At 40.0% G+C, this 11,602-nt stretch overlaps 1 protein-coding gene across 1 annotated transcript; it reads right to left on the bottom strand.

Moving 5' to 3' along the window:
* Positions 1 to 742: 742 nt before the first annotated feature.
* On the bottom strand, positions 743 to 11,157 carry LOC6560280 (tubulin beta-3 chain). Its single transcript, XM_001985730.2, has 4 exons — positions 10,670 to 11,157; positions 3,766 to 3,874; positions 3,425 to 3,669; positions 743 to 2,783 (listed from the first exon to the last, which is right to left on the bottom strand). Exons 1-4 carry the CDS (start codon positions 10,724 to 10,726, stop codon positions 1,830 to 1,832), a joined length of 1,365 nt encoding a protein of 454 aa, XP_001985766.1. The 5' UTR covers positions 10,727 to 11,157; the 3' UTR covers positions 743 to 1,829.
* Between the last annotated feature and the right edge of the window lie 445 nt (positions 11,158 to 11,602).

Here is an 11,602-nt window from a genome sequence, read left to right as displayed (position 1 = left end):
GGAAGATATTACAAGCGTCAGCGTGTGCGGTTAGCTTAAGAGTCTTCACGACTTATTTTTGGTGGAGTTACTCAGGCAGATAAGAAATTATGCAGATAACAAGAATGCCGCAGAGAAAGTTAACAAATTGATGAAATATAATCCCAAATGATAGGAGGATGACAATTTCAATGCCTCACAGCTGGTTGGCTAGGGAAAATTTAGGTTATTTATTAAATAATAGTCAGAAGCAATGTAACTAAAGTGAGGCGTAGTCTGTCAAAGTTTAAACACATTAAGAATTAAGCCTTTTGAAATGTGTAACAAGTTTACACTCAAGTCAGCAACTACAACAAACCTTAACAAAATTTCACAAAAGGTATTCATTTTAATTTTAAATAACTGTTACATAATCAGCTGGTCACTCTAAAGCTTTCACTTAAGAGCTTTCTTGATTTCAAAGTGTTGCCACACTGCTTGCTTTCATTTGCTGGCGACACCTGGCGGAAATCAGTTTAGCTTTTGCCACAAACCACAAAGCAGATGTGAATTGGTTGGAAACTTGGCTAAGCATATTTGGTTCTTTTATCGAGAATATCTCAAAATGAAATCCAAGATAAATCGACAATTTAATAGTTTATTTCTTTAGGAGATCATAAGTGCTTAGCATACTTATATTTATTTGAAGATATACATAATATTTAAAAGCATTTGTTCGGGAACATCTACAAATTTGAAGTAAAAACACAAAGCGAATGTAAAATTGTTTTTTTTTAGCAAATTTGCATTTTATTGAAAAAGTTTTTGCAGCATATTATTATTATTCAAGTTTAGTTAAATACTTGGGTACTTTTTAAAGACTACTAGAGGATTATGCACAGGAATACAGAAACATGTGTGTTGTGCTTAAGAATAATACAATGATAATATTCAAATTGTTCTTTTTTTTGTTTCTTTTTTTTGTTGATTTTTGTTTTGCTTTCAATAGGATCGATCTTTGGGTGCGCTCAGAGTACAAAGTACTCGTAATATTGCCATTGAGTCCAAACTTTTGCCTGTCCGTCAGTCTTCGGTGCAATTTGAAATATTGTTTGTTGAAGTATTTTCTTTTCTTGAGAATTGTGCAGTATTTTTTTTTCCTTTTTGTTGTCGATGTTTTTGTAAATTGTATATTTGAAATAGTAAAATGTTTTGCATATAAATAATGATGTATATTAAAAATGTTATAAAATTGTGACTTAAATTATTGAGAGCTGATGCAGGGGGGTGGCAATGAGGGGGGTGTGGGGGCAGTAGGGGGTAAGCAGTTGAAGAAAAGATTGAAGAAAAATGGCTGCGAGAAATGCGATAGACGTGCCTCCGTGTAAAGTGTAGCGTAGAATGAAGAATAAGATTGAAAGATAGATGTGAATGCGATTAAAAATATGAATAGTGAGTAGTGAATAGTGAATAGAAGTGAGTAGTGAATAATGAGTGAATGCTTTTAAAAGGAAGCATGTGAAATGAAATTAAATGAAATGAGAGCTTTGGACCATTTCCGGCTGATGATGTTTCGATTGCTGTCAAACTACGCTTGACATTTCCTGTATGCATGTATGTGTGTGTATGTGTGTGAGTGTGAGTGAGAGTGTGTGTGTGAGTGAGTGTATTTGTATTTCTGTGTGTGTGTCTCTTGTAGTCGCTTGCGTCTTTAGAGGATGATGCAGTGTTTGGCGCGTAGCTGATGCCGCATGCCACGCAGAAACACATTCCGTGTACCACTGGCACCACTGGCGACACCAGCGGCGCCACCGGCACCACTGCCAAAGACGAGACGCTCACGCACGCACCTCATTCCTCTGGCCACACCATTAAATACAATCGCCTTCGACCTCCTCCTGGTTAACATCCGGATCGAACTCGTCGTCGGCGGTGGCCTCCTGATACTGTTGATATTCCGAAACCAGATCGTTCATATTGCTCTCCGCCTCGGTGAACTCCATCTCGTCCATGCCCTCGCCGGTATACCAATGGAGGAAAGCCTTGCGACGGAACATGGCCGAGAATTGCTCAGAGATGCGCTTGAACAGCTCCTGTATAGCGGTGGTATTGCCAATGAATGTCGACGACATCTTCAGCCCCTTGGGCGGTATATCGCAGACAGCCGTCTTCACATTGTTCGGTATCCATTCGACAAAGTACGAGCTGTTCTTGTTCTGCACCGCCAGCATCTGCTCGTCCACCTCCTTCATGGACATGCGACCGCGGAAGACGGCGGCCACAGTCAGATAGCGACCGTGACGCGGATCACAGGCGGCCATCATATTCTTGGCATCGAACATCTGTTGGGTCAGCTCCGGTACGGTTAGGGCACGATACTGCTGTGATCCGCGCGATGTGAGCGGCGCAAAGCCGGGCATAAAGAAATGCAGACGCGGGAATGGAACCATATTCACAGCCAGCTTGCGCAGATCGGCGTTCAGCTGGCCGGGGAAGCGCAGGCAGGTGGTCACACCGGACATGGTCAGCGAGACGAGATGGTTGAGATCGCCATAGCTCGGATTCGATACCTTCAGTGTGCGGAAACAGATATCGTACAGCGCCTCATTGTCGATGCAGTACGTCTCGTCCGTGTTCTCCACCAGCTGATGGATCGACAGCGTGGCATTGTACGGCTCCACAACCGTATCGGACACCTTGGGCGATGGCACCACCGAATACGTGTTCATTATGCGATCCGGATACTCCTCGCGTATCTTCGATATGAGCAGTGTGCCCATGCCCGAGCCAGTTCCACCGCCCAGCGAGTGCGTCAGCTGGAAGCCCTGAAATTACCAATGGAAAACATATAAAACTAGTATCAAATATCCATTAAATATGCACAATTGTGCTTCAACTGTCCAACAAATGTAGCCATGCCCGTTTGTATAAGCAATCGCAGCCGTTGCCAGGACATCTCCTAGTTGAGCCGTCCTGATTGGAGCATTCTCATTTGGTCAAGGATTTGTGCAGAAGTTTCAAGTTTTTAAAATTTTGTTTAATCTATTTTTTTTAAAGAGATCCAGCCATGCTCAAAAAGTCATCGTTTTTGAAAATCGAATCAGTTTAGACAAATTGATGATTATCGAAAGTTGGTTTTATTGGCTTAACATTTTCACATGATTTTCAAAACTGAATTTCGTTTCCAACTTTGAACTTAAAATTGTTCTAAAGTTCTCTTTAAGTTCTGACAAAGTTATAAGACTGGAAAGCATATTTTGATTATGATTTTGAAGCCAGCAACTCAGTTTCAAATTTCAATTTTACATTGAACAGATGCGAATAGGGTATCTCCTAGTCAGAATATACCGACTAGAGCAGTCTTGGTCGACAGTATTTAATGCAGTATAAATTATAATAACATCTATTAAAATTCGGGCTGCAATTTCTCCAGCTACCCTCAATCTGAGCAGGTTAAAGAGCTTACCTGGAGACAGTCGCAATTCTCGCACTCCTTGCGCACCACGTCGAGGACATTGTCAACCAGCTCGGCACCCTCCGTATAGTGGCCCTTGGCCCAGTTGTTGCCGGCGCCCGATTGCCCAAAGACAAAGTTATCGGGACGGAACAGCTGGCCATAGGGACCCGAACGCACCGACTCCATGGTGCCGGGCTCCAGATCGAGCAGAATGGCGCGTGGCACATACTTGCCACCAGACGAACGACTCACAGCTATTGGAATGCAATTTCATATAAAAAAAAAAGGGACATGAGTCAGCGGCCAAGATGGCAGAGAGATGGATGGATGGATGGATGGGGAGCACTTACCAGCTGCTTCATTATAGTAGACGCTGACACGTTCCAGCTGCAGATCGCTGTCGCCCACATAAATGCCTTGGCTGTCAATGCCATGCTCCTCCGATATGATCTCCCAGAACTGCAAAAGAATTGAAAGAAATAAAGCAGGATTAGTCATTGTTTTTTGCTTACTTAGTCGAGATCAGTTAAGAGATCCTTTAACAATATCAAAACTTGAATTGCGAGCTGTCGTCATAAATAAACCAAAGACTAGTTCTAAATTTAAATGGTTTATGTGACACCTCTTCGCTTTTAACGACGAGCTGAGAAATGTACAGTAATAATTATCATGTTTATAACAATTTAATGACTTTGGCGGGTGTCACCATAAAAAAGATACAACAAGAGCTACTGCAGCTATTTTTATGACAGTCGTCAGGGGCTCAGATTTTAAGACACACAAGGGGGGAAAACTCTGTGAAGTTGAGCAGCATTCGAGTGTCTATTTTGGATATCTTGGCGACATCAGAGCCATCAATTGGGCATATTTATTTATATATAACTACAATCGAATTTACGATTATTTAAAAGCAGCGAAAAAACTATCAAATGTGATAATTAAATAGTAAAATCCATTGTCTGGCTTGGTGCATAATGATACTTGATCGTTATGGGGAAATAAGTACAAAAGCGACGCATTTAAGGCATGTAATGATAAAAATGTAACACTATCATTCAAACAGAACCCATATGCGTATTTTTGTTTTTTTGTTTTGTTGTTAAGGCTGTCAGCTACTGTGCATATATATATATATATATATATAATGACTGACATGATAAGAGAGGTTCTCAACTCGAGATAGTCGCGAATGCAATGCAAATTGTTATCTTTAGCTGCGGCTGCTGTGGCTAAACTGTTAAACCGTAGGCCAATTTCAATATATATCTCTCTGGGGTCAGTCATCTGTCAAACTCTTGGCCGCATCTTCTCGACTTTTGACGTTTGTCAAATAGAATTACGAGCTGTGTGCCCAGCCAGCCATGTCAGAGTTCATGTTGCCAGCCGCAGAAACCGTTCACAGCGCAAAAAAAAATAAGAAAAACAACAAAAAAATGAAGAAACATATACAAATTATTAGAAAATTTCTTTTATACTCGCTTGTGCCGCTGTGTGGCAGCATTGTGACAATGTGACAACGAACTAGGCGCAGTCTCAGCGCCATAAAATTGTTGTTGTTTTTTTCTTTCTTTCAGTTTTTAATATTTTTTTTAAGGTTTTTTTTTTTGGTTTGAAAAAATAGAAAAAAAGAAAATGGAAAGAGAGATGGGACAGCTTGAAAAGTGAGACACATTGTACGTTGTTGAGGCTGACAATTTATGTTTAGTTTAGCCGTCAGAGTTTCAGAGTTTGGTGGATCTCTGCTCCAACATGCCCTGATTTAGTGCTAAATTTAAAGAGAAACAGCGCTGGCAACCGCACGCAATCCAAAATAGTTTTTCCGCTTTTGGTTTGGCTTTTTCTTTGCTTATATATATATATAGTTATATATATATATATTTTTATTTTTTTCTGTTGAATATATTTCAGTGCAGCGTGTCGCGGCATGGGACATTTCCAAGTTGAGTCTTCATTCCTATACGCTCCTGGGGTGCAATGTGCAACCTTATGCAGGCGAAAGTGTTAAAAATAGCACTGCCTCGTGGCGCGCTGTTGCACGTTGCATGTTGGGCACTATAGGCACTGGCCAGATACAACAAAAAAATGTATCTGCTGCCTGCCTGCTGCTGCTGCTGCTGCTGAGTCATAGCTGAACTGCAGGCCAACGACCCAGGCCGGCACAGCTCGCAGTTACTAAATTAACCCAGCAGACGCCAGTTGTAGACATCGACAACATCATTAGAAGGCAACCAAACACACAAAAACAATTACATACATTCCGATCGCAGCTGAAGCAAATCAAAAAAGATACTTGCGTATCTCTTAGATACGAACTGTTCATTGATGTTGTTGCCCCCTCGATTAGCTTAGCATTCATTGCGGAAGCGCGCTGCAAATGTTTTGCTGCGTTTAACAAGCCAACGATTCCATTTGTTGACCAAAAATGGAACGCATTAGTTTTTCATTAACAACAAAACGATCTCTTTGCCCCCCTTCCCCACCAACAAATTGATCCCATTCAAGCGAGACGCATAAATCGTCCCGAAATTTCAAAAATTCCAATTCGATTCGAAACGAAATAAACAGAAACGACTAGCGAGGAAATAATAAAAATGTTATCGCTTGAAGTGCCACTGCTGTGATCCGCTTTAATTCCTTAGTTGCCCTTGCCCATTCCCATTCCCAATTCCCAGTTCTCAGTTCTCATTTCCAGATTCTCAATTCTCTACATTGTTGTCTGTCGCATTTCCCTTTGCCACTTGAACTTGAGGTGTGTCTGTGTGTGTGTGTTAAAAAGGAGAAACAGTTGCTGCCTCAGTTCGGGCCTTGTTCAATGACAGCCAATTGTGTTTGTGTTTGCTTTTGTTTATTTGAAAGGCAACTCAACTAGTAAATTGTATGTATGTACAATCTCCGCAAGATCATCAAATTTAATTGGAGTGTGGCCGTTGCAATTATGAAGCTTGCTGCAACTGCAGCAGCAGCAGCAGCAGCAACAATAAAGCGCAGTTTATATGCCGGACGAGAGCGCTTAGAGGCATACACAATGAACAACGAAATCATGCAACCGACTTGGGGCAGCAGCAACAAAAATAAATTAGCACACAAAACTGTTGAAGTGAAAAGTCGTTTTTCATGTTGCTTCTACACATTTCTTCTATCTTTTCATACCCAGCGATCGCTTTACTTTCAACTAATTTTTCTTGTTTTCTGCTTTTGATAGTTACGGGAAATTGCTTCTTTTTTTGTTTTTTTTTTTTTCGGCTAACTGCATTGATTGCTTGGGGAAATGGTCACTGGACAGGAGGATGCCCAGGGAGCGGGTGGCGGGTGGCGGGGCTATATTAACCAAGTCCAGCTGTGTAAATTGGTTTTAGCTGCGTCACATTCCTGTGATAGCTTACACGGAATGCATTAGATTTCCTATTACAAACGGTGAGAACGTGAAGTGAGTCACTAATAAAAGTTTGGACATGGACTTATCAGCAGCACGATCTGTCGAGAAAAGTGGGAAAAACAATTATAAGCCGCACATAAAAACTGTTGGCAAGAAAATGCTGAAAATTCGTTGATGGTAAAAGTGATAAATGATCGTTTGATACGGGGTAAACTATATATATATATATATATTAGATTGGGTATCACGATCTTAAAACAATTTTCGTGATCATGCTGCTTAAAGAAAGTCTACTTGAGATAGGCGTGAGAAATCGTATTTCAATTAATAAAGTGAAAAATAATATATATTTTTAACAAAATTATGAAGTGCTTAGTTTTGCATAAGTATTTCATAATTGTGTATAAAAATGCATTGTTTAATTTGCTTACACATTATGTCTTTGAGTTGGTCTCGCTGCTGTTACAAAATATTTGCTTTTCTATTCACATAAAAATGACTCAAGAAAAGTTTTGCAAAAGATTTCTCTGCATGATTCAGGCAAAAAGTGCAAAAACAAACACTTTTGCTCCGCACGGCTTAATAATATTTCTCGAGAAACTATTAGAAAAAGTGATACATAAATAAATAGAAGAAAAGAGCTATATATATATATATATATATATATATACACACAGCTATATATATATTTAATGCCTGTGCACAGTTACTGTCTGGTAAATTCAATTTTTGAAAGCTCAGAAACGAAAACTCGAATAAAAAATCGTAATTTATTTGCCAAGTCTTTATTGTTGGCTGCCTCTTCTGGCTGCCACTTGCCACTCGCCTGCTGGCAGCTAGAAACTTTAGAGACTTCCAATTAGTTGTAAATGCCACGCCTCCGTCAACACGCCTCCCCCTTTAGCGCATGCGATCAGCTGCCGACTGTTGCCGACGCCCTCATTAAGTGTTGCATGTCTGTAGTTGCCCCAACGCTGCATCGCCGCCAGTCTTGCAGTCGGTGCCTCTTGAAATCACTCGGGCATGAACTTTTGGAGCCGGAGAACACTGTCTGAAGCACAAAAGTCTTCTAAAAAAAAAAAACATATATCTTCAACAAGTCCAGCCCGTCTGCAGCTGGTGCACTGATCGCTTGCAGCTTGTAGCTTTTGCTTTGGCTATATAGCTTTTCCGGCAGCCCTTGAAAAAAAAAAAGATATGCAAAAATGCATTTTCACATGATGCCTGCCATTTGAGCATCAAACAGCTGCCTCCCCAACCCCCCCAGACCCGCCACCCAACCAACTTTGACGCTTGCCAGCCTATCAAAAGCATTTGTCTTTGCTCAGCAGCTGTTTGTTGCCTGCGTTGTTCTTCTCCAAGTCAGACGAGGGCGATAATAAATCTTTCACAAGAAGTACAAAAAAACGACCGCAAGTTTGTTGACTTTGTCAGGGAGTGCATGCATACATATATCTGAAATTATAATTCCTATATATATATATATGGAATATATAAATACGATGCTGATTATTTAAAATGCATTTGTCGTCGTCGTGTGGGCAAAAAACAAAAAAAAACGAAAAAAAACGGAAACGCCCAAATCATATGCGATCAGCCCCTATCCTGTAACTGAAGACGTGGCAGCCACAGTCAATCCTTCAAGTCGACTCTGTTGCCATATTGATTCACTGAGTCATTTCCTTTGTTGCACTTGTGCGGTTTTCAATTGCGATTGCGATACGTAATTAAACATGTGGGCATGCTTAGGTAGCAGTCAGCCAGTCAGCCAGATAGCCAGATAGACAGCCAGCCAGTCAGTCCAGTTGTTGTGTTCTTGCCACACATTTGAAGTTGTCCACTCAGCTGTTCTTCTTTTTATGATGTACTTATTTTTTTGTTTCTTTCTTTCTTAGGTCTCTCCCTCTCTCTGTGTTTCAAAAATCTGATGGGTAATGTGAAACCAGCGGTTTGCTCAAATTACCAAGTCGGCTTCAGCGCCGTCGTCTGCCTTAGATAAACACTATGAGTATTTCATTCATGGACAAAGCGAAAAGTAAGCAGATACATAAACAGATGTATGCAATATATACGTATTAAGTGTGTGTGTGCTCCGTGCTCCATAAAAACCATTACTATGCCGAATTTCTGAGAACTACAAAACTGTTAGCGCTAAATTAAGCGACACTAAACACCCCCCGCTCCACACACTCGTTGGAGCCACATTTCTCGCAAATCGCAAAAATCCACAAACCACAATTGAGTCATATGTCTGTATAAATGTGTAGAAAGAAATAAATTTACTACGTTTGCTTATCTTTTGCTTGAGTTGAGTTTAATTTAATAATGCTTATAGTTAAATCATCGCTTGATTGGCTTTTATCAGCACTCGTGCAACGTGACACACTTTCTGGTTGCCGCAAACATTTTCAAGTCAAGCATTGACATTGATTTTCGATCACAAATCGACCGTGCTACACATGTCAATGCCTTTCAACAACAAAAAATTAAATACAAACCGGTTACAAGTTGCCAAAAAAATTGCAAAAAATTAAATTCCAAAAAAAAAACGAAAAAAGAAAAAGAGATACACAAACAACAACTGCAGGCAGCATAAAAATGCGTCAAGTTGCAGGCAGGCTGGTTTTTTGGGGTGTAGCTCTGTGGCACGTTCGTTTGTTGCGATGACTGCTGTTTGGTTGCCTGATTGGTTGGCCATATTGATTAACTGGCTGACGTTGCTGCACCATGCGAACCCATTGAATATAATTGATGCCTGGGCACCGCTAATTGTTGTTTCTACTTTTAATTGCAAGCATTACAATTGATTAACTAGTAAGTGGACGATCAACACTGATTAACAGGGCAGCAGACTGAATGCCATATGGTACCTTAATACAGTAGACACATTATATATGTAACCATTTTTGATTTTTATTTAAGCGTATTAATGGATAATATTTTTGTCAAATTTTATTAGTAATCGCTTAGTTGTCATTCCTATTTTTTTCTTCTTTAAAACTCTAATTTAGAAAATGTTTTTTGTGTATTTTAAATCATTAGAGTTATTCTCTTAATATAGTTTATTCTTTGTAGGAGTATTTGTAATTAAATAATCTTAAATTGTTCCCTTGCTTTGTTGCTCATAAATTAAGGTTGCCCTCTTGTGTGGCATATTTTTGAGCACCTCTTGCGGTTGGTTCTCCAAAAGGAAACCCAGCAAAGCGAAAAGATACAACCGCAATGATAATTTCATGAGTTTTTTTGGCATCCGTAAAATGCAGCCGAAATGGAGAGCGAGAGAGAGAAAAAAAACGTTAAAAAACGTTGAAACAATTGCAGTAATGCCTTATATTAGAGCAGTTAAATTCCGCCTCATTTATTAAAGGGGCTGTCTCTGAGTCTCTGAGGCTCTGCACTATAATCACAGTTGGAAATTGGAGTTTTAACAAAGGGCATATCGAGTGCCTGACAAACCCAATCAAATTTCATTTTCTTCGCTACGTCGACTCGGTTAGTTTTTTTTTTTCATTTTTTGCACTTGGCATTTTATTTGATTTAACCTTTTTTTCTGCTTTGTAAGTTTTTTTTTCTTATTCTTTTCTTTATGTTTATTCGTTGGCCGGTTTTTTCTTCTTTTTTTTTTTGTTGTTTCTTATTTTTTTGCGTTAATTTTCTTTTGCTTTAATTGCGCTGAATGCGCTGTAAAAGGCGGCGGCTTCAACGTTGACTCTGAGTTGTGATCAATTTGGAAACTCATTGAAAAACGTTTACGGGCAATGTGCATAAATTAGCTGCGCTTGCCAAAAACTCGCCAAAACCAAAAGCGAATCAACAAAAATAATGAAAATAAAATAAAATACACAAAAAAAAAGAAAAAAACAGTGAAGGAGACTTACCTTAGCGCCAATCTGGTTGCCGCACTGTCCAGCCTGCAGATGCACAATTTCTCTCATTTTGATTTATGGGCTTGAATGTAACAATTTAACAATTCTGAATGCGTGGGACGGCAAAAGTCGACAAAAGTCGGCAAAAGTGCAGGCGTGGTCCTTAGCTCAACTAAAATTCAATTCAACTGAATGGAACCTGAACCAGAACCTGGATGCTGGCTGCTGGCTGGATACTGTGCTTATTCTCTCTCTCTCTCTGTGTGAGTGTGTGCGCCTGTGTGTGTGTTCTGAATATTTGTGTGTGATTTTTTTTTGTATCTATGTGTATTAGTGTGTGTATGTGTGTGTTTGTGTATGGTGCACTGATTGATCTCACTTGTGTGAGTCTTGAAGGGGGGCCGGAGCAGAACAAACAGAACGCGCTACAACTGAACCGCACAACGCACAAAACTCAACTGATCGCAGCGACAGCACCGGCAAAGGCCTCAGAGTCGAGTCCCCAGTTAAAGTCCCAGCTACCCAACCCAGCAGACCAACGATGACGATGACGCTGACGCTGACGGCAACGTCGACGTCGACGTCAACTTCGTTGCTTCGGCTGACTGGCAGAGTTTGCCATAGAGCGAGACAGATGATCGCACACACACACACACACACACACACACACATACATTCAAGTATGTGCCATGCCTAGTTCTTTACTTAGAAACTGTGAATAATTTTCTTTCTTTTGCATTGAAAGCATGCTGCAGTTTCGTACAAAATAATTACTATTTTTAATAATTACTTTAAATAATTACTTGCAATGCCAAATGTTGAAAATATACTGAGAGATATTCAAATATTTTAGTTTGCAAATTGCAATTTTTGGTAATCTTCTATGCAGGAGAAAGAGTTTTGTGACTCTCGCAGACAGAAAGAGAGAGAAAGAAAGAGAGAGAG

Source organism: Drosophila grimshawi, unplaced genomic scaffold (assembly GCF_018153295.1).
Source record: "Drosophila grimshawi isolate 15287-2541.00 unplaced genomic scaffold, ASM1815329v1 contig_1367, whole genome shotgun sequence".
NCBI lineage: Eukaryota > Metazoa > Arthropoda > Insecta > Diptera > Drosophilidae > Drosophila > Drosophila grimshawi.
This window is presented reverse-complemented; position numbering and strand designations above follow the sequence as displayed.